At 34.4% G+C, this 21,984-nt stretch overlaps 1 protein-coding gene across 1 annotated transcript in view; it reads right to left on the reverse strand.

The window, feature by feature from the left end:
* MALRD1 (MAM and LDL receptor class A domain containing 1) overlaps nt 1–21,984 on the reverse strand; it is a 268,212-nt gene that overhangs the window by 170,285 nt on the left and 75,943 nt on the right. The window contains exons 18-22 of the mRNA XM_035545162.1: nt 18,679–18,766; nt 15,866–16,042; nt 13,342–13,519; nt 1,394–1,550; nt 3–113 (exon numbers count right to left, since the gene is read on the reverse strand). Coding sequence (XP_035401055.1) covers nt 3–113; nt 1,394–1,550; nt 13,342–13,519; nt 15,866–16,042; nt 18,679–18,766 — 711 coding nt within the window. The remainder of the gene's footprint in view (nt 1–2; nt 114–1,393; nt 1,551–13,341; nt 13,520–15,865; nt 16,043–18,678; nt 18,767–21,984) is intronic.

Raw genomic sequence — 21,984 nt, forward strand, 5'->3', positions numbered from 1 at the left:
ACCTGAAAATTTGAACGAATTCCCAAGAACACTTCTGCTCTGTTCCATTGTGGACCTTGGCTGCCACTTTGAGTCCATAGTTTAGAAGTCTTGTTACCAGTTTTACAGAGTACCTGAAAAGGAACTAATTACAGGTCACAAAAAATCTTTCCATTACCAACACACTGCAGGTTCCTTAATTTTGTCTAGAGTATCCCGTATAATTGATCTCTATACCAACATTAAATATCAAGTGCAAAGGGATTTGCCAGTGTAAGCCACTATTCAAAGAAAATAATGGTTTAAAACTTTCTGATCTGCTCTGGGTCTTATCTCAGTTAATTTACCCACTAATTTAGCTGGAACAGTTAACCACAAATAAAAATTGCTCAAGAAAGGGTCAAGATCCATTTGTAAAACATGAAAAACAGCACTAACAACACGTATTAATAGTTCATGCATTTACTACATTGCATTAGATTTCTCCATTATAGTTCCAGGAGAGATTTAATGTCCTGGTTCTATATGATCATATGAATGATTTTTTTTTCCCTATAGATAAAAACTTGTTCTTACCTTCTTAAGACCCTATTTTACTTGTTTGTATAATAGAAGACTCACAAATACCTTTAAACCTTTGAATAGCCATTGAACTGGAGAAACCTAACACTTCAATATTAGCACATTAACACAAAGTCTTACATATGCTTTACTCCATCCTCTTGGGCATCCAAATTCAACTGAGCTAATAACAACCAGATAGGAGTTTGATGATGTTTCAAGTTGTGTCTTCAATCAGTACTCACAGAGCTAAACATCAGTTCACCAGTTGCCTGTACCACTTCTGCTTCCAAGGATTTATTGCTACTTTGTGTAATCTTCTTAGGGTACCCCAGACATTTTTCATCTTAATGAAAAGAATGCTTTTTTGAAAATGTATGTAGTCCCATGTGTGTGCATGGTATTGTATAACAGGTAAGTTCTGGCAAGCAAATAGCGGATCCTCCCAGAGGAACAAAGAAACCAATGTTTATTTGGAATGGAATGGAATAGAAAACAAACAACTACTACTTTTTTCTAACTCCCACATTCAGCCAAAAACCTCAGTTTCCAAATACATACTGACGCTTCTCAGTGTTAAGGGGTATTATACAGTACTTTTGCCTATGTGGAAGTTCCAACCACAATAGTTGTATAAAGGTCATCATTTTGGCTTGCTGTAGAAACTTATATTTTCCACAGCTTACACAAGCTAATGCTTCCTTCAGATCTTAACATACTGAGAGCAGTAGAGTGTTAGCAATTATTTTTGTTTATTAGCAGCCTAGTCTCTAATGAAACTAAACAACAAAGCATTAATTTTCCAGCAATTTCAGAGAGTAAAAATAAATCAAAATAAATAATATCTCCATACCTCCAGAGAACCTACTGTTGAACCATTCATATGGTTCCAGAACACAATTTTGCACTTGGGCCCCGTAAGGGAGATGACTGGGGTAGCGATGTCAGCAGTGTGACCAAATTCTCCATTCGAGCTGTCTGCAAACAAATACCAGCCTTCTACAGTATACCTGCTCAGAGAGAAAGGTATTTCTTTATTAAAAGAAAATATTTAATCAAAATTAAGTTCAAGTCATACTAAAGTGGTAATATTTCTTTATACAGATATAGCACTTTCTAGCTGGGTATCTGGATACCCTTTAATTAATAAATGTATTACCAGAATTCCACAAAATCCCTTGAAAAGTCATCTAGTACTTTTATATCACATCCAGACAAAATACAGAGCTGAAGTCTGCCTTTACCCACAATATCACATCACAGCAGCTGGAGGGCCTTTGAGCCCATCCTCCCCCACCCCACCCACCCATCCTCTTTCATCAAGAAAATCAGAGGCCTACTCAAAGCTGGGGTATACATGGATATTGTCCTGCTTGAAGTCAAGAAATCCCAAGATATTGGGTGAAACTCTTCCTACTGGGAAAGACAAGGCTGCCTTTGCAGTATGCATCAGATTCTGAGTGTACGCAGAGAGTTTTAGGGTTTTGGGTAGCTGATATTTGGTTCCTGAAAAACTTTCCTTTCAAAGAAAAAGTGGTAGTTGACCAAATACAAGATTCTGTTCTCTTTAATGGAGATGCTACACACTCCATTGCTGAAAAGATCCTTTCCAGCAAGGGCTTTTAGACTTGACTATAGGACCTACATTACTTAAAAGGTCCTTACCTGAAATACCTTTATTAGGATTTCCTGGCTTTTCAGTTTGCCTGTTTGGCCAAGCTCTGAGCTACAGCTCCAAAAAGTAGCATCACTGCAATCATGAGAAGGCAGTGACTGTACCAATAAGCATTGCCAAGAGAAATGTGGGGTATGCCAAGAGGTTGTTCCCAGACTGGAAGTTTTTGCAAACAGGAATGGTCAGGACTACAAGGTACGTATTCAAGAACATATTTTTAGTTCACAAGCCTGCTCTAAGTAGGTAGACTTAGAACAACATAAAGGATTATAAGACTATTATCTGTGGTATGACTCAGCAGTAACTTAGCTGTCTTTGCTACACCAGCAATATTAAACAAATATTGCAAAACCTTTTTTTTCCAATAATCTACTGAAATCTCTCTGAAAAAATCTGATAAGCATTTTTTTTTCTTTAAAAGATGTTATAAATTTAGAAAAAAATAGCAGTTATTTGAACAAAACAGATTACAGTGCTTACATTGAAATCAACATGTATTATTTAAGTGATAAAATAAATATGAAATTAGCACATACAGGTTTATCACTGTAAAGTTACCAGAAAGTTAGTAGATTACTTCTTGTATGTATAATAATTAACATTTAATAATAAAAAATAACATATTAAGGTATATTACTTAACTTGTAGGTCAAGGAGAGTCTGAATTGCACCTTATATTCAGTCATTTTAGGAGTAGTATAATCTAACTAGAGGCACTACATAGTACAAGATAGGCTAGAAACAGGTAAAATTATCTCTATATTCACAGCAATTTGCTCTGAGGATTTGAAGTCCTTTCATTCATTCATTCATCCTTAGAATCAAGTATGCAGTAACTTATATCTAATATGACCTGTGACAGACTGATGGTCTGAAAACAGCTTGATCTTCCTGGGTAGCCCAGGGCAAAGAATTTTGCACAGTATCTCCTTACCCAACCTGTGGTTGCTCATAAGCATATATTTAAATGAAAATCCTTTTCCATCTCTTCCTCTTTCTTGACAGAAAAGACTGCTAAAATTTTCCTTCATAGGGAAAATTAAAACCTAGTAATAACCACTGACATAAAACAGCCCTTGAAAAATCCTTGCAAATCAGCATCTGGTTCATTGCTTGTTATGTAGAGTACTGCTTCCACCTCCCCTGGTCTCCTATCAGGAAAAAAATAGATTAAACAGACAACTGCTCTAACCATGGGAAAGTACAGAAAATATTTTAGTAAGTGAGAATTGCAGACTATTCTGAGACTATAAATCTTTTTAGTACAGAAATTACAGGCTATGTCCTTCAGCAGGGCTGAAGGAACATGTAATTATAAGAACTTCCATGGATCAGAAGAGTGGGAGCACTAGTTAGTTAATCAGCCACAATACAATCCTTTGGCCATTAAGCACTTTCTGGAGGTTTCCCCAAACCTTACCTAGCATGCAAGAATGAGAGAATAATTCTTTTTGTAGATATTGGTAAAGATGTGTGTAAATTAGTGAAGAGAAGTGGGTTATTCCCATAATTTATTTTTAGCTAGGGAAGATGATTCTCTAAACTGTTAATATATTTGCTTTATTTAAATATTAAGTGGAATACTAAAATATCTCATAAAATGAAGGAATTTATTGCAGGAAAAGATAACATCATTTTGCAGACAGTTTCTTACATGCTAATTGGAGAACGTGAAGTACATATGATTCATAATCAAAAAATGAAGACTTTTATATAAAAATTCAATAGTCTGTGGGATGGGTTTCCAATACACATATTTTTAGATAGAAATCAGATACTTGCAAGAAAGTCACTGTCATGATCAGAGTTAACATCTTCTACTGCCACCCATAAAATAGTTATCTACTCTGAAGAGTTATAATGTTCCTTTCTTATAAAAGAGCCCAAAATTTTCTAGAAACAAACAAACAAACAAAAACTGTTTCTAAGCCATATACAAGTACATATTTTCGAAGGAGTAAAAATGTTTTAAAAATAAATCTCAAAATGTGGGTCAAGCCTTCATTTGGCATAGGTCAGACACATTAAAGGTGAAACCTCTAGGGATTGTTGATAAAGATAAGAGGTGTTCTGGTAGTATTCTAGGGGAAAGTGTAACCATCTGGGAAAATCTGAATCTCCCTCACAATCTTATTTTTGTTTTCACTCAGAAGCAGAAGAGAGGACTAGCTCTGAAGCTTTTGTTTTATCAGAGATTCATAGAACCACAGAAGAGTTGGGAGACCTTGAAAGATCATCAAGTCCAACCTTTCATGGGAAAAGGGAGCCTAGATACTTTGAATTTCTAAAAATAAAATAATACTAAATGTAAAGAGCTGTATCTCAAGGAAGGAAATCCATACTTCCTAAATTACTTTCCTTTGATCCTGGCAATTCAGACATCTTTATAATTACTATATGCATTTACATCATCCTTGAGAAAGTTGGAAATGAACTATTGCAGAAAATAACTAATAAATAGAGTAAAATATATACAAGCCTTAGGGTAATTCAGTAATAATAAATCCAATATAAAAAGTAATAAAGCATTTTTGTTAAAACAGCTTCTAATAAGCTGCAGTGACAACTGAAGTAGAAACCTACATAGTTACAGATTTTTCAAGCAAGTCTGCATTTGAAATATTCATTTCCCTCCTTTTTTCTGAAGAAAGATGTTGCTTCAATGTAGTAATATTTTTTTTTCCCTCAGCTCTGAGTTTTCTACTAGAGTCTTGCCTAGAGATAGAAGAATATCCAGTTCTCTTAAGGTTTGTAAAAACATTTAAAAATTCGGAATTTACTCTGCTGCTGGGAATTCATGTCTTCAGTGGCCTAAGACTATCAGTACAATATTTAGAACAACATTCAAGAGGGCTGTTTACACTCAGCAGAATGATAAAGAGGTCTGAAAAGCAATAGCACTTAAAAACCTCTTACTTTCCAGAATATTCAGTATCAAGTTCAGACCTCTCAGTGAGATTAGTTTGAAAGAGCAGTAGGTTACAATCAGTGCTCTGATGAAATTCAGACATCCATCTCTTACTTGGTGCATTCAGTCTGAAGCAGACCAAAACCACATCTGTCTAGATAATTCATATCCCATAGTGCATACTCAATATTATTTTTGCCCTTGTTTCAGTGTTCGCTATAAGGTTACATTTAAAACTAGTAAACCAGATTAAGGTCCCTTTGGTGATACACTTCAGTGCTACCCACACAGTGGGTAGGTCACAGGGAGAGTATGTGGTTGCAAAAGAATATTAAGGATGTGTGGGAAAGTAATGGAAAATGGAAAGATCAGAAGGGGCTACATAAGTCTGTGGCGAGCATCCTTGTTTATGTAACCTACACTCTTATCACTGATGACCTATCTATCTATCTATGTTGTTGTTTAAAAGCTTTCTGCTAATGTCTGTCACTGACATTAACTTGCAGCATGTTTACTCACAGAGCAAAGGAATCTCTCTCTTTAAGTCTTTAAGCTAGCTGGTATAGAGACATATGTGGAATTTACAGGAAGATGAACATACAATAGGGAGATGAGTTTGAAGAAAGCAATAAGAAATCATATATTTGCATATAGTTCACATGTTATAGTACTGGCATCCTCTATGGATGTATCCTTTGTAGCAGAGGCAGCTAATACGTAGGTGATACCCTGTTCAGTCTGTCAAGCTGTGACTTTTAAAATGAACTGTTTCTTAGTTGGCATATATATGCAGTCACTTGGTATTCCAAAACTTTCCATAAACCCAAAATATCAGTCTTTCTTACTCTGTACAAAAGTTGTTCTCTTCTTCCCTGTCTCTATTCTTTGAATGACTTTCAGCAAACATAATAGTTTCTTCATTCATTCTCCTGTGAAGACGGGCTGATATAGCTGGGGATGTTCAGCCTGGAGAAGAGAAAGCTCTGGGATGACCTTATTGCATCTTTTCAATACTTAAAGGGGGGTTTATAAAAAACAAGGAGAGCAACTTTTTTTGCTCAGGCAGACAATGCCAGGACAAGGGGGGATGGTTTTAAACTAAAAGAGGAGAGATTTAGATTATAGGTTAGGAGGAAATTCTTCACTCAGAGGGTGGTGAGGCACTGGGACAGGTTGCCCAGAGAAGCTGTGGATGCCTCATCCCTGGAGGTGTTCAAGGCCAAGCTGGATGGGGCTTTGAGCAACCTGATCTGGTGGGTGGCATCCCTGCCCATGGCAGGGAGGTCGGAACTGGAACTGGATGATCTGTAAGGTTCTTTCCAACCCAAGCCATTCTATGATTCTGTGATTGCACAATTTACTGACCTGACCCCTCCTTAAATTTCTTTCTTTCCTATTCCAAAAAGTACTCCCCACTTCTTTTGATATTATTATTATTATTATCCTTTAAACAAGACCTCTAGAAGTCAATGATCTTGACTTCTTGATATGAAGGTGAGTAAATCTGGCATTGCCTGTATATCTTATGCAAGTGCTGAAATTCAGCATAATAAGTGTGCAGGCACCCCTGCCAGTAGCTGCAAGATCCTAGGCTTGTTTGGAAAATTATTTCATGGAAAGCCTCTTAAAGTGTTGGCAGCAACAATAGATTTCATTAAAATCTTGATACTTGCCCTTTGAAAATAATTAATTTTACCTCTTCTCAGTACTGCAAGCATTTCCTATATAGTGAGATTCCTATGACAGTGTAATTATCCTAATTAGTTTCAGACAGAAATTGCCAACATTTTAATGGATGTAAAAATTTCAACATAAGCAACTTTGCATATTTTCATACTGTGATTTTGTTAATAACTTAATACTGAAAGTATCTTTTAACATGTTGTTAGCAAAGAATGTGCGTATATAAAAGGATCCTTGCTGTATTTCCCCTTTCAAGGCATTCAGGAGAACCGTGGGAACTGAAATCACTAAATGGGAATTGATAATGAGGGAAAGATCAGGTGTGTTAAAAACAACAACAACAAACAGTTGGAGCCCATCCAAAGAACTAGACCTAGCTGAAATCTGGAAGTGTTATTTATCTGTAGTATTGTCAGGTAAAGTCTCATGTTGTGACTTGCTTGTTTCACAGTAGTAATTATCATTGTGATGTTTGAAAGCGGATCAAAAATTAATCAGCTGAACTTTCCTATACACAAAGTCAGAAAGTTTAAACTCTAACTTAATTTAGTGTTGGACATATCTCAGATTTTGGTAATTCATCTATGTATCTTCCACAAATTGTTTGTGAATCCCTGACTGAGTGTTTAGATGGATGCATAAGATACCCTTTACTCTCTGGTTTTCATTTAGAGTGAAAACTAAATCTGGTTGGAGAGCAAACAACTCCTTTTCGTAAATGAGTTCCAATTTCTTCCAATTCTTAGCTATAACAAGAAAACACAAAAAGGCAAACAAGAAATAGAAATGCCAGTTTCCTGAGAGGAGTAAGCATGCCAATGATTAGCACATGATAGAAAATTTGACATTCGAAAAGCAGCAGCTACCCACTTACAACAACTGTTGTAGATCCCTCAACATTGTATCTCCCTTTAGAAATACAAAATAATAATAATTAAAAAGAAAAGAAAAAAATGTAAAATTGCAGTTTCTCCTCTAAAGCTAGTTACTTTTTGTAGATTCTTCAGTCAGTACTATTCAAATAAGAAGAAAACAATATAAAGTGCCAGGACCAGGCAGACCTGGCTGGAGAACAGACTGGAAAATTAGTGCACACAGACATAAATTTGGTGCTTTAGATTAGTTAGTGATAAGTTAGTATATAATCACAGCAGAAGAGAGATGAGTAAGGTGTAACCACCTAAGTCTTTGCTTAGTGCTCTGGCACAATTTTTCATATTGTGCTGAGTGCCACACTTCCATATTACGGCAATCAGAACCAGCAGTATCTAAAATTAAGCAGAAATCAGAGTACTCACATTAGCACACTTGAAATACAGCACTGACACACAACTTACAGCCAGAGAGCAAGGTGCACAATGCTAAATGAACTACAAATAAAATGAAGTACTTTGAATTCTGTTCTCTTTCTCATACTAGCTGAGCAGAACATCTTGGAAATAGCAACCAATATCAAAATAGTTTCAAAAAACATTAGATTTCTTTCTCAAAGCATGATCTCTACACATTCCTGTATATACAGCAGTGCTTTCTCTATGGATTGTGCATTTTCAAATGTTGAAAATCTCTGAACTGAGCTCTAGACATGCCTTTTAAAACTACACAATTACACCTTTTAAAATTGTATAGTGTTTGGTACTTTAAGAGCAGAAACTGTATCATTGGTTTAAGGCTACCTTAAAATAGCATAAGACAGACAGACCATACAGACCCGTAGATACCCCAAACTAAGGCATAATAAACTTATCTGCAAACAAACAAGCCTATATAACTGAACAGTAGAGCAAAGATTAGTATGTATCTAACCAGTCTAATCCCTCCCCCCCCCCCCTTTTTTTTTTTGGCTTGTTCTGTCATTGTCGTTGTTCTCAGAGAATGTTCAAACTCTCCCAAGATTTACCAATAGCACTTAAAAGTATTGCAGCATACCAACAACTATGCAAAGCAAATGACCTCAGAGATGAAAGATTCTGTGTTTTGATCATAACACAGCAGTCACTGGCTGTTAGTTAGATTTTCTCCATTGGAGATTTTAGCCTGATGGCTTCTGACTGACACAGAGCTGAGATTAATTCATGGCATTTCCATGGCTCATCTGAACCTGACACAACTCATTAGCATTCTGTCATATCTCCATAAATCCTGTGAGGCTGAAGGCAAAGGGAAACAATAGGAACAAGTTTTCTTCTCAAATAACCAAGCTTGAAGTGAAAAAGCCAACCTTAATTTCTAATCACTGTGGGCATTAGTTTTAATTAGCAATTTTCTGCATATCAGTATAGTATCAAATTGTACTTTACTGTAAAAACTCCTCAGTAACTATATATTTGGTTAGCATCACGTGTCTAATACCTATGGTCTTGTTACTAGCCTTATTGTCACCCCAGATATTTGCCAGTGTGCACAGTACACATTACCTGTGATGATTTTCATTACCTGTGATATTTTGTTACTGCTTTAATGAAGTACTAACACAAATTAGTCCATCTTTCACAGCCACTTAGAGAACAAGCATATTCTAAGCTACACCTTGTTCAAAAGACACTCCAGAGAAAAAACTGTTTTCTGAATCTTGAATGTGAGTTCTTCTCTGGAAAAAAAATCCTAATTAAACCAAAAAGGATTAATAGAATGAATTGTTAACAGACTTTTCTGTAAATGATTTTGTCAAGATCTCTGGCAAATCTCTGATTATTGGTAATAATACAAATATAATAAATATAAAAGTAGGAATTTTCTTGACCTTACTGGATAGATAGAAAGGCTAAACTTCTTTGTTTTGTTTTGAAGAAAAAAAAAAAAAGAAAATAAAAAGAAAATAAGCTGTATCTTCCTGTGACTTCTGCAGAGCAAGTGACTCTAGAGTCCCTTTGTTCATCTCTAGGTCACTTGGTTCACCTCACCCTCCAGTTTACAACTCCACAGTTTGCCTTTGACTTCCAACTTTGCACTCTTCCACCCAGGCACTAGGAAGCTCCTGCAGCAATGATTTTCTTCTTGTTATACTTATGGATTGTTCACCTGCCCTTGCACCCATGAATCCTGAGACAGTGCTGTATCTATTAAATCAGGTTTCCCCATGGGGTAGCGATTGCCACTTGTGAGAGAGAAAAAAAAAGTCTTTACTCCTTTTTCCAATTCCTTGTTTTACAGCTTTCAGTTCATAACTCTGAACTAAGGGGAGAGGGGACACAACAACAAAAGCAACTGCAATACATGGTGAATAAAATTGTAGGTAATAAACACTTGAAGTATCCAATAATTAACAAAAAATATACATACACAAAGTTAAAAACTGGTCAATGTTCAGTTCTTGCCTTTGACCACAGTGTGTTCCAATAGTAATAAGATGATCTTAAGCAGGGAAAAACAAAACAAAACAAATAAAATAAAAATAAAATAAAATAAAAACAGTAGGAAGATCAAGCAGATCCTCATGAAACACAGTTAAGTTTCTAGCTTCTATTGTAAAAGTTATGGGGGAAATAACCTGTACTGAAGAGGATGTTCAGTTCAGGGAACCTGTATTACTTCTGTTCCTGGCTAGTCATTTTTCCGGTTAATCTTTTGTGTTTTGTTTGTTTGTTTAACATAAAAAAAAAAAAACACTTATCTTTAGGTTCAATGTATCCCATCAGCTACTGGATATTTAAAAAAAAAAAATAAAATTTGTGCATGTTGCTACCGGCCAGCCGAATCCTTTGCACAACACTTTCCAGGTCACAGTTGATGAGGTCTTTGTCCCCTTCATACAAACTACTCCTTAACCAGACTTCACAATTTTGGAGACTACATAGTATTTACCATGCACCCAAAAACATATTTCAGTGTACATTTCAGTGCTCCTTTTGTTTTCAGTTCTCTGTTAATGGCACAAAACAAGGGAGACATGTACAATGTAACAAGACAATATAAAGATGTTTTTAGCAATGTCAGCTAAGTGAAACGCAGTATGAAAAATTAAGCTCCTTTAAGTAGTTAAATTCAGCTTTCTCTTCTCCTTTTCCTCTTTTTTTTTTTTTTTAATGAGCAGTTTACTTTGGGATTATAATTTTCTCATCTATTTTAAAGTTCTTAGACTCTCAACTCTCTTTTCAGAAGTCAAGAACTGTTTTTAAGAATATTACTTAAAAACTTTAATTTTTCCAAATTTTTCCTATGCTAAATACAGATAATGATGGTCTGAAAAGACAAAATCAAGACAGATGTGCTCAACATATGGTGATCAAGATAATTATTTACAGAGCAATAATTATAATGTGATCTTAGAATTTTTGTTCTACATCCTTTTTGGTTTTGCTTCATTAGTTTTGATGACATATTTGAGTATGAATTATCATATCAATTATGTGCCTACAATATTTTCAAATAAGTCATACCCAAATATCATTATTAATATTAAAGAATTTACCATACCACTACCCAGTTTCTCTCAAATTTAAAATGAAACAAGCTGTTCTATCCTCCATTTCTCAAGTCATTATTTTCACTTAATTAACGTAATTAGAGGTTCAAGTGCATACACCCCCTCCCATCTTACAATTCATCAGTCTACATGTGGTTGGCCCAGATGTGTATTCTATGAGAAACTGGTGGTTTGGATCTCCAGCAATTCACAGGTATTCTGCTGAAAGAGCTCATTGTAAACTGTATTGTACTCCACTCTTGTATCAGGATGAATCTACTAATTTCTACATGAAATAAACATCTTTTACTTTAGAAAGCAAATACATAAGATGGAGTATTAGAGCTTCTGTCATCTAAATCCATGGAAATTTGGGGAAAAAAAGATGAGAAAATAAAACATTTCACAGTTTTAATTCAGCAAAATGCTGCTCAGTATTCCCTGCAGTAATTTGGAGACCTCATGCTCCCATTCTGTTCTATAAGGCAAGAGAGACAGAGAGAGAGAATGAGGAAACAGCACAACCAAATTACATCTCATGTGAAACATCACAACAGCAATTCATTTCAGTGTTGCCTGCAAACCACGACCTTTATGGATCATTTAGGTTCACTTTTTATCAGTCCTTTTAAATATATAGTTAGTTTCATTAAACTTGGAAAACCAAGACGTAACAGCTCCCATCAGTGATCTAATAAAAAGTATTTTGGCAAGGAATAACAATTAGTTACATCTTGTTGGAAACTGGAATACTATAGACAGAAAAGCAACACTGTGAAAGTCTTAGCAGAGCAGTAATATTTTCTTTTTTTTTTTTTTAATGCAGTGATATCATTCATCAGAAATATATGTATTATATGTATGTATTATATATATATGTTATATATGTTATATATGTATATATTATATATAATATATATAATATATGTATTTCTGATAAATATCACTGCATTAAAAAAGGAAAATATATTTTTCTTTATATATATAAATATATAATCTTTATACATATAAATAAATATAAAAATATAAAATAAAATAAATATATATAATATAAATATAATATATTATATAATATTACATATATTAATATAATATTAATCAATATTAATTTTATAATATAATATAAATAAAATATTTGTATATATAAAATGTGTGTATATATATATATATATTCTCTATATATATAGAGAGAGAAATTAAGCTGAACTTAACTCTAACTACAGGTGTGTGTTTGTTTTCTCATACTACACTGGTTAATTATTAATTGACAGCTAATTAATTCACCAGACCCTTCCTTGGGGAAACTTGTACTGCCCAGCCCTGGCAAAACTGCATGGATAACAATAGCTAGTAAGACAGTAAAGAAAGTCTATAGTGTGTGTATACCATCTAAGAAGGAATTATTCCCAAACTAATCAAGATGGTGACCACCAGAATCCAAATTAAACCGTAACCAATGAATTGCAGTCTGCTTTCAAGCAAGTGAGGAGTCAGCTTGCAAAGAATTAGCATGAAAAATTTGTCATAGTGAAGAGAGTGGAAACAGCAGCAGCCCAAACTTGATTTTGTTATTCCAAAAGTTGCTTTGCTGGTAAAGCAACAGACCTGCACAGACCAGAGCATCCTCCTCACTGGATACTACAAGCAGTCCACATCCAACTGATGAGCTGACAGTTGAGGTGCTACAAGGGGGCTGATTTCTCATGGCTTATGTATAAGTGGATTGTAGGTTGTGGCATGGATACACATAAAGCTGGAGCAGCTGTGTCTCCAAACCAGAATAGTGTGCAAAAATTGTCTTCCCAAAAGGGGGAACGTTTGTATCCTGCATGTCCTCTGACAGAGGAGGTGCACATGTATTACTCTAGAAAGGCAGGTGTTAGAACCTTTAGGGATTGCTTACAGAAGAGCATTTAGAGATTTGTAACTGTTTATTAATATTTTATAACTTGATTCATCTGTTGTATTGACAATGCTGACTCTGTTTATTGTCAGTTAATTACATGTCAATAATAAATCAGTAAACTGCTTCAATACTGAGAACTGGGCATTTTTTCCCTGTGGTTATCCATATATGGCTAAACTCAAACTGTCCAAGAGACAGTTGAGTACCTGAAAAACTTTACTCACGTAGTATGATCAGTTGATGGGCAGTGTTCTTCTTCCCCAGGATATAGATTTGCTCCGCTTCCAAGTTCCCACTTAAATATATTTGTGTCGTGGATGGAATCAGTTCTTGAATTTTGTTCCAAGGCTGGTTGATACCATCCGCACAGGGTACGATCCTCAAAATTGCAGACTTCCATGGCTTTAGAGATGAACAGTGAATAATACTTCATGTTTATACAAAAATAGGGAATCATTAATTTATATTATGGTAAAATAAATAAACTGGCAATAAAAAGGATTCAATTTAAAGTATACAGTGTATGCTTACTCACTATGAACATGAATAGTTTTTCCCTCTACAGATAAAATACCAATGATATTTTCCATATTCTTTTCTAAGAGGCTAATATACTGATGACATTAGCAACTCATTGCTCATTGGATACAAAATCCTCCACAGAAACTCTGAAAAAAAACCCACAAACAACAAATCTTTGTTTCAAGCAGTCCCTGAAACACCTGAAAGTTACACGATAATGCAGCTATTTGGCATTGGTGTCAACTACTGAATAGTTATCTTACTAAATAAATATGCAGCTGCTTGTGCCTCAGTTTTTTAATTTCCTGAGCAACTGGACAAGGAAAGTAGGTTCACTACCAACTGTTCCTTCCAATGAATCCCCCTAAAAGAATGTTTAGATGAAAAAACAATCAATCAATCAAACAAACAGTTTTTTGTTCTGCTACTTATTGAATATTTATTCTCTAGTACACAGTTCCTGAATATTCTGCAGAAATTTTGACTATAGGTGATAGAGTGAGGAGTGAGTGAGTTTTAATTTATAGCTTTTATATCTCCATTAACGAAGCAAACCACAACCAGCGTGGTTACTCATATAAAGATGTGATGCTTCTTGAGACTGATGAGTGACATAGTATAAAGGTATTCTTTCTTTCTTTCTGTTTCTTTCTTCCTTCCTTTCTTCCTTCCTCCTTTCCTTCCTTCATTTCTTTCCTCCCTTTTTTCTTCCTTTCTTTCTTCCTTTCTTTTTAAATTGCTTTAAACACATTGTTTCAAATGCCTCTGAGAAAGATAACACCTTCCTGAGAACAAATTTCTGCCCTTAGTCAGGACATACTTAACTCCTATTCCGGCATTGTCATTTGAGTGATAAATTGCCATCATTGCTATAGTGATTGGAGACTTCAGACAGAGCAAATATATGAAAGTGTATTCTCCCCAGTACTTATCTCTCTCAGAAGGAAAAGATGTTTTGTGAGACAATGTAAATTTCTGAGGAAAAAAAATCTTCTATACAAAGGGCCTTGCATGTATTTTTCAGTGCAGTTTTTTCAAAGGTTGGTGTTTATGCACTCTGTAAGAAATTACCCAACTGACATTTATATAACAGATTAATTCATGTAAGAAATAGACAGAAGGGAGCCTAATGATACTTTTTCTAGTTGAGTCTTCAGCCCTTAAAGAAGTGATTGGAGTTTCTACACCATGTGTAATGAATGCAGAGTTTTAATCATCAGTGAGAATAGGTCAGCTTGCAACGACAGATGAGGTCAATGTCTCTAGATGTCTGTCCTTCTCATTAGTCATCTTCCGAACAACAGTAATTTCAACTATTGTGCTTTAAGGGAAAACAAAGTCTTTCAAAGTTTCTTCTAAAATGCTGTAGTGGGAACTGCCTTCATTCAAAAGCAATCAGGAAATGTCTTAGACCTCTGTGGACAACAGACAATGTCTGGTGACCCTGTTCATTGTCCCAGCTTCACTATTCCCATCTGACTGTCAGAGCTTTGGGAATTTAGAGACTGGCATTTGCTGACTTTTATGTGAGTATGCCACTCCGCATACTCTAGCCTAACAGCTGGCACCTACAGCAGGGTTAAATCTATTATCCTTCTGACCTAGGAGTCAGTAACTCTAATGTAACCCTAGGTTCGTCTGCCAATTCAAGATTTACAACTTATTTGGTTGCAGAACAAAATCAGAGTTGTCAAATAAACAAAGAGGTGATGGCAAAAACATCCTCATGTCCCTTATGTCCATAACTGAATTTCACAATTCAGTATTGCTGAAAATACTTTGGGGGTGGGGGATCACTGAAGTAAGAAATGGACCCAAGTCCAAGTCCAAGATATGTGATCCAAATACCAAATACAAGACTATAGAATTATTCTCTCTTCAACTCTGGCTATTGAACATTCAAAAAAAAAAATTAATATGCCATTTAGTTTGAGAAACTGTTTTCATTTAAAAAAAAAAAGGGGGGGGGGGTTGCACTTTGGTAGTAAGTTGAATTGGAATATAAAATACCATGTCTAAATCAGCCCATTAGAAAGCAGAAAGTGCACAACATCTCACATGTGCTCATTAAGAGCAAAATGTTACTCTTTTTCTGGGGAAAATCATGTTAAAAAATAACACCTAGATACTATTATCAAACGTCAAAGCTAAAGAAACAGGTGTTAAGCAATATATTGAATAGCCACTAACTAATAAGATAACAAACAAAAGATTTAGTATACTCACCACAATCTGATTCATCAGACTTATCAGAGCAGTCAGGTCTAAAATCACACCTCTGGATCATCTGGATGCAATGTCCAGAGGCTCTGCAGACAAACTCATTCTCTGTGCAGTTGTTCATGGGGAGCGTGGCAGGAACTGAAGTTCCTGATAGAGTTGTAGATATTGTTGGCAAGTTTCCTTTAAGAAATGAAAAAATTTCTGAGAAAGAGAACCAAGGCACATAGATTTTTAACGATTTCTTCCCTTACCACTCACATCCTTTCTCAAGGATAAAGTTTTACTGGAAACAAGCCTGGGTGGCCATGTTGAATGTCTTAAATGCCTCCCATTGGGAAGTGAATTGAATGTGTAATGGCTAGGTTTCCTCAGTGGAAAGCACTACATTGGTCGTGTTAGCCAACCACCATTCGCAAAATCCTCAACACTTGTAGGAATTTATTTATGCCTCTTACACGTCTTTCAAATTTAAATGAAATTGGTCAGTCATTTCAAAAACTGTCACAGAGACTGACAGAGTAATCAGAAAAAAATAATTTCCCTGTGAAACAAAGCTAACAGATTATTAGATTATAATGGCCTTATTTCAACACATCAATTACTGCAACTAACTGTTGAAATTACTACATAACTTTCTTAACTTTAAATTTCATCATTGAAAAAAATAGTTTTTCCCAGTAGAAGAATTATTCTGAGGTCATCAGCTTGTCCCACTACTTCTTTTCTGTTTTATTCAAACTCATTACCACATCTTTTAAATCCATTGTCTTTGTCTTTTCCTCTTATTCTTTACTATGCATACTATGCACCTTTCTTCAGGCTAACTCCCATTTCTTGAAAACCTTTGCTATCACTGTCCATAAAAAGAATTTTCATTTTGCAATTCCTTGTTTAAATTCAATCATTATTGAAATCATTAGCTGTAGTGCACAAAGCACTACAGTAATAGTAATACAATAAAGTAATACACCTGAGTTAATTAAAAAGTACATGTGAAGACTTTGATATAAAATGTATCTGGGACAGCAAAGATTTTTTTTTCCCCCTTAAGGCATAGAGCACCAAGACTGATAATGAGGGAGGAGGAAAAATTTTATGAATTAAATGATATAATAAATAGATCTACAACTCATACTAGCATCATGGACTGTATTGGTCAGAAATTTTTAAATACAGATGCAACATTCAGGTCCCTGCTCCTGCTCCCACTCCACTGGAACAAGAGAAGACTTTTTCAAATACCATAACCTTCAGAATGGAGTCAACTCCTTTCCCTCATTTGAAATAACCCATTTTGTAAAATTTATGAAATACCACTTTGTCTAGAGCAAATATCATTTAATAGCTTATATTTCAGGAATTCATATGATTCCTCAAAACTGTATGCTCAAGTTTCTACATATTTAATGTTACTTATGATTGACTTTACCATCAGGCTATCAAGCCCATCTCTCCATGGTCTGTATCTCTGTATCTAGTTACTAGTGGGACGATACCAGCTGGGCTGCCAGTACTTAATTCCAGGATTCAGGAATGAGATGTGGTTGCCCAGGTTTTTGTCCCTTGTCCAACTCATTAAATTTGGTGGAAAGTGTTATAGCTATTGACTGCTTTGCCTACTATTCCCACAGTCTCTTTGAATCTTTTTTGTTTGTTTGGATTTTTTATGGTGCAGAGGAAGTAGAGGTAGTAAAATATAAAAAGGATTGTGAAATGTCTTAAAAATTATACAAATACTTTTTAGAAGTGTAAAAAGCACAAAGGTTGTTTCCTATTCAGCTGTCTACTATCACAATTGAACAGTTTAGTTTCATTTTTCCACAAAAAACAAACATTTTTTTTCTTATTTTTGAACTTTGAAACTCTGATACACTTTGTACTTTGCAATTTTCTTGTTTATTTTTATATTTATTTATAACTCATTTGAAAATATGTAGAGATTTTCTGGTTAATCTTTGAAAGGTTTTCTTTCTCAAATATAAAGCATTGTACAGTAATTGTGTATTTGAAATTTGTTCTGAATTGCAATTTACATGCAAAATTTTATAATAAATGTCATTGCACATTGTATAAACATGGCAAAATTTGAGTTACATATCTGCAAAGAAATATGCCACAAATATTCCTACTAGACCTAATTATGTATCTAAAAGAATTTTTAGAATAGCAGAATAAAACACATCTGCACCAAGAAGTTTTAGACTTAGTGCTAAGATACTGATATTTAGAAAAAAAAAAAGATCGTTCTCAATTGTTTGCTGTTCTGCAGCCTTTTTATGGCTGTAGCTGCAGCTAACAGTCCTCCTAAAACCCCTTCTGCGACAGAGGTAATGTTCTACAATTCTGTAGACATTGTACTACCCTAGGTAGCAATGACTTCTGAGAAGAAGCTGCCCTACCATCAGAAGTGTTTGTGTGCTGTAGCGTGAGAGCAATTGACACTGTAACATTAAAAAGTATTCAGGAGAGAAGAAAGGCTGTATGACACTGATTTTGCTAAATGAAAGGTCAGTTTGCTTGTACACAGTTAAGTTTTTTTTCCTTTTAGGAATCAAAATTCCAAAGAGTATGGAAGCTCCATACCTGTTAAGCACTTGTTAAAGCGGGTTTATTTAAGACCTTATGAGCACAGCAGAAACTATTTCCTGTTGATGGCTAGATATGAGGTAGGAAGGAGGGAAACAAGTCTAAATTTCCTTGTCAGATGTGAGTTACAGTTTGATCTGGTTTTGTTTTTCCAGTAGCAATACTTACAAATGACAGAAAACAATCAGCACGGATAAGAGATTTACGCGTAACTTTAACTCTGCTCTTACCATTGTAAAGAGTACAGCCTAGAAAGGACATGTCATCGAGTCCAATGTCTCCAGTGAAGCCATCTCCTACTGTACCTTTCACCAAGATCTGGGGAAAAAACAATTAAAAAAACATTCTTCAGTATATAGTAGACGTCCACTTCTCATTAAATATTTCATAACGATTGATAGAACATTTGTCATGTTTCACACTTAAAATGAGATTAAAATTGTTCTAGGGAATATATTCTATTTAGTGACATTTTACAGAAGACACTAATTATTATCAGCTTTCACTGGTGGTCACATTAATCATGGTAAACCATAACACTGGCTGGCTTTACGTTCATGTAAATCCACTGAAACATCATTGTGATATAAAATGATGGCAAGACATTATCATAACTGACACATTATGATTAGCTCCTTTCGTACTTATCATAGTAACATTAATCGTGATTAATTATAATAATGTTCATGTGAATTCATTATATACCCTTATACAAATCTCACTGTGATGAAAACAATTAAACAGGTTATAGATGTGCTCTGGAACCCTTTAAAGAAAAACGTTCTACAAATTTATTAGAATTTCCAATGCTATATATGCTTATTTTCTCATTACTGTCTACTGATGAGGAATAGGAGATGTTAGTATTTCTGAATTACTCTATGGATGACTGAATAAGCCTCTTTTCTTCTGACTGGTATTGAATTATAAAAATCCAAGCAGGTGATTATGAAAAGATTTAGTGAGAATTTCCTTGATGTAACTAATTTATAAAACCCATAAAAGAATAAAAATGTCCTCCTCAAAACACACTTAAAAAAATATTTTAGCTGATCCACTGGACTTCAAATATTAAAATTGCTTCTTTGCCTTTTATTTTGAAAAATGCTTTTGTGTCACCTTCCCCACCCACATAAACATTTATGCTTCCAGATCACTCTGGAAACCTGCATAAAATTTCACATATGTTTTTCATTTTTTCTTCCTCAGTTCAATAAATAATTCCTACAAAGAAAGAAAGTATAAATAGTGACAAAAATACTGCAGTTGTGCTTCAGAGTAGTGTTACTTCTGGTATTTTTGTCGTAATTTAATTTTTAAATATTTTATTTGTAAAGAAAGCTAATTTTCACCAAGTAACGAAGCACTGCTCCCAATTCAAAGGTGCAATCTTGTGTCGTAATTCTCTTGATCAAATGTCATTGATGTTTTGGAAATATACTCACATTAAATGTCATTTCAAAAATATATGCTTGAATTTTATATTTCAGGATTTCATTTGTCCTATATTAAAGAAAATCATGTGATGGATTACCAGTTTCAGAATTCAGCACTGTGTATTAAACAAGCTTCTTGGTAACTCGAAAGTGAGGCAAATAAAAGGATTCTTCTACACACTGAGAACCATTCATGTGATACATACACAGAGCTTTTGTAAGTCTCACTTTAAATTATTAACAAGTGAAAAGAGAAAAAATATAAAAAGTGCAATGAACATCCTTAAAGCTGTAAAAAATGATATCAGTCTTAGCATGTTGAGACTGATAAATTTGTTTGTGCTATTCTGAAGTTGCATATGAATAACAGATTTGTTACTGATGCTGACATCACAAGAGTAAATAAAAACGATTATACTTTATTTATAGATTATGTCCAATAGACAAAATAGGTATACTACAAGAAGATGGATATATGTCCCTTACTATGGATATGCTGCAGATGTTTAATTTAGCATAAAACATCTAAAGTGAACAATGTAAAATGACTGTATTACTTATTACTGATTTCATCTAGTATGAGATTCTTACTTTTCCCTCAGAATATCCACTTTTTTTTCATGTTTAACTTAAAATAGCTACAACTATTTGTCAACAAAAATAGCACAAAAATGCATAGAAACAGAAACAATCAAGATATCTATTATTCAGAAATGTCATGCATGAAACTTTATTCCAAAATGACAACATTCGCTTCAGTTTAATTTTGACTGGCATACACACAGCATCTTAAATAAAATCTTGACTTTATTTTTAAGCATGAGTTATTATCCACTCATAATTAAATTAACTGTGAGCTAAAATTCAGTCTTAGAGGCAGAGGGTTTGTTAAACTTATTTATATAGTTATTACTAAGACAAAATCAAGCTCTGTAAAACTACAATATTTTTCAGTAGGATTGTGCTGAACTCTGACTAATGTTAATCAGTAGGTTGAGATTCTCTCCCCATCCTTCTCCCCGTGCACATCTCCCCATCCACGAAATTCACACATTCTGAGGATATGCATATCTATCATCTTCCACCAACCTTTACCTGGAGGAGGTAGCATTCTTGCACCTTAAGTAGTAATATTTAGTGACAGAAATAGCATTCCACTGTTTACTGTAGAAGTAACACAATTTAGAAAACCTCTTTATTGTTATGATGATGATTATCATTACATTACTTAGCTGTTTGCCCCCTCCCCCCCCCTTTTTTTTTAATCTTTTATTATTTATTTATTTATTTGCTTGGAGAGCCTGACACTTTGGCATATAGCATGAATTCAGTTAGTAAGACAGAAAATGCAACATATAGGTGTATGTTCAATAGATATTCCTTAATGAAGGAATATAAATAGATATTCCTTAACTTTGAGTACATTCAGGCATAAAAGTACAGTTCTAATCAACATAAGGGAAGCATAATCTATATGAAATTATGGTTTCTTTATAGATTTTAGAAATGAGAACCATATTGTGTTGCATTTGATAGCTTAAAATTGAAAATAGTATCAATTTATGATCTAGTTATGCAGTATAAAACTTCTGTCTGCACTGTGGTTAAACATTGACCACTTAAATTAATTTGCCTTCTGAAATTCTGCAAACTTCATGAGCTATTATTAAACAACCTCTAGGAAACTCATCTACCATGAAGCTCATTTCACATCTCATTTATAATTTGAATGAGGATAAATTGTTCCCAATTTCTCCAGCTTTCAGAATTTTAGAGATCCAGTCTGAATCCACTGAAAGTTTGATCCGCTAAAAAGGTGGCAAAACATATGCTACATAAAAGAGGTGAAAATACTCCATAAGAAGCAAAATGTATTAGAATGACACTTTGTGTACAAAAAAAAGGATTAGTCTTTTTATATTTTGAATAAAGTAGATTTTTGAAGGGTGAAAGAACATTACGACAAATGTTAATAGAATAATTCCGTGTGACATTGTTCTGTATAAATGTTCCATTTCCACAGTAATGCTCATTTCTGTCACTAGCCAATTCCCTCTGAAGGTTAGCAAAATTAAACCTTAATTTCCATGCAAACATAGT

This window comes from Cygnus atratus, chromosome 2 (genome assembly GCF_013377495.2).
Source record: "Cygnus atratus isolate AKBS03 ecotype Queensland, Australia chromosome 2, CAtr_DNAZoo_HiC_assembly, whole genome shotgun sequence".
NCBI classification, from domain to species: Eukaryota; Metazoa; Chordata; class Aves; order Anseriformes; family Anatidae; genus Cygnus; species Cygnus atratus.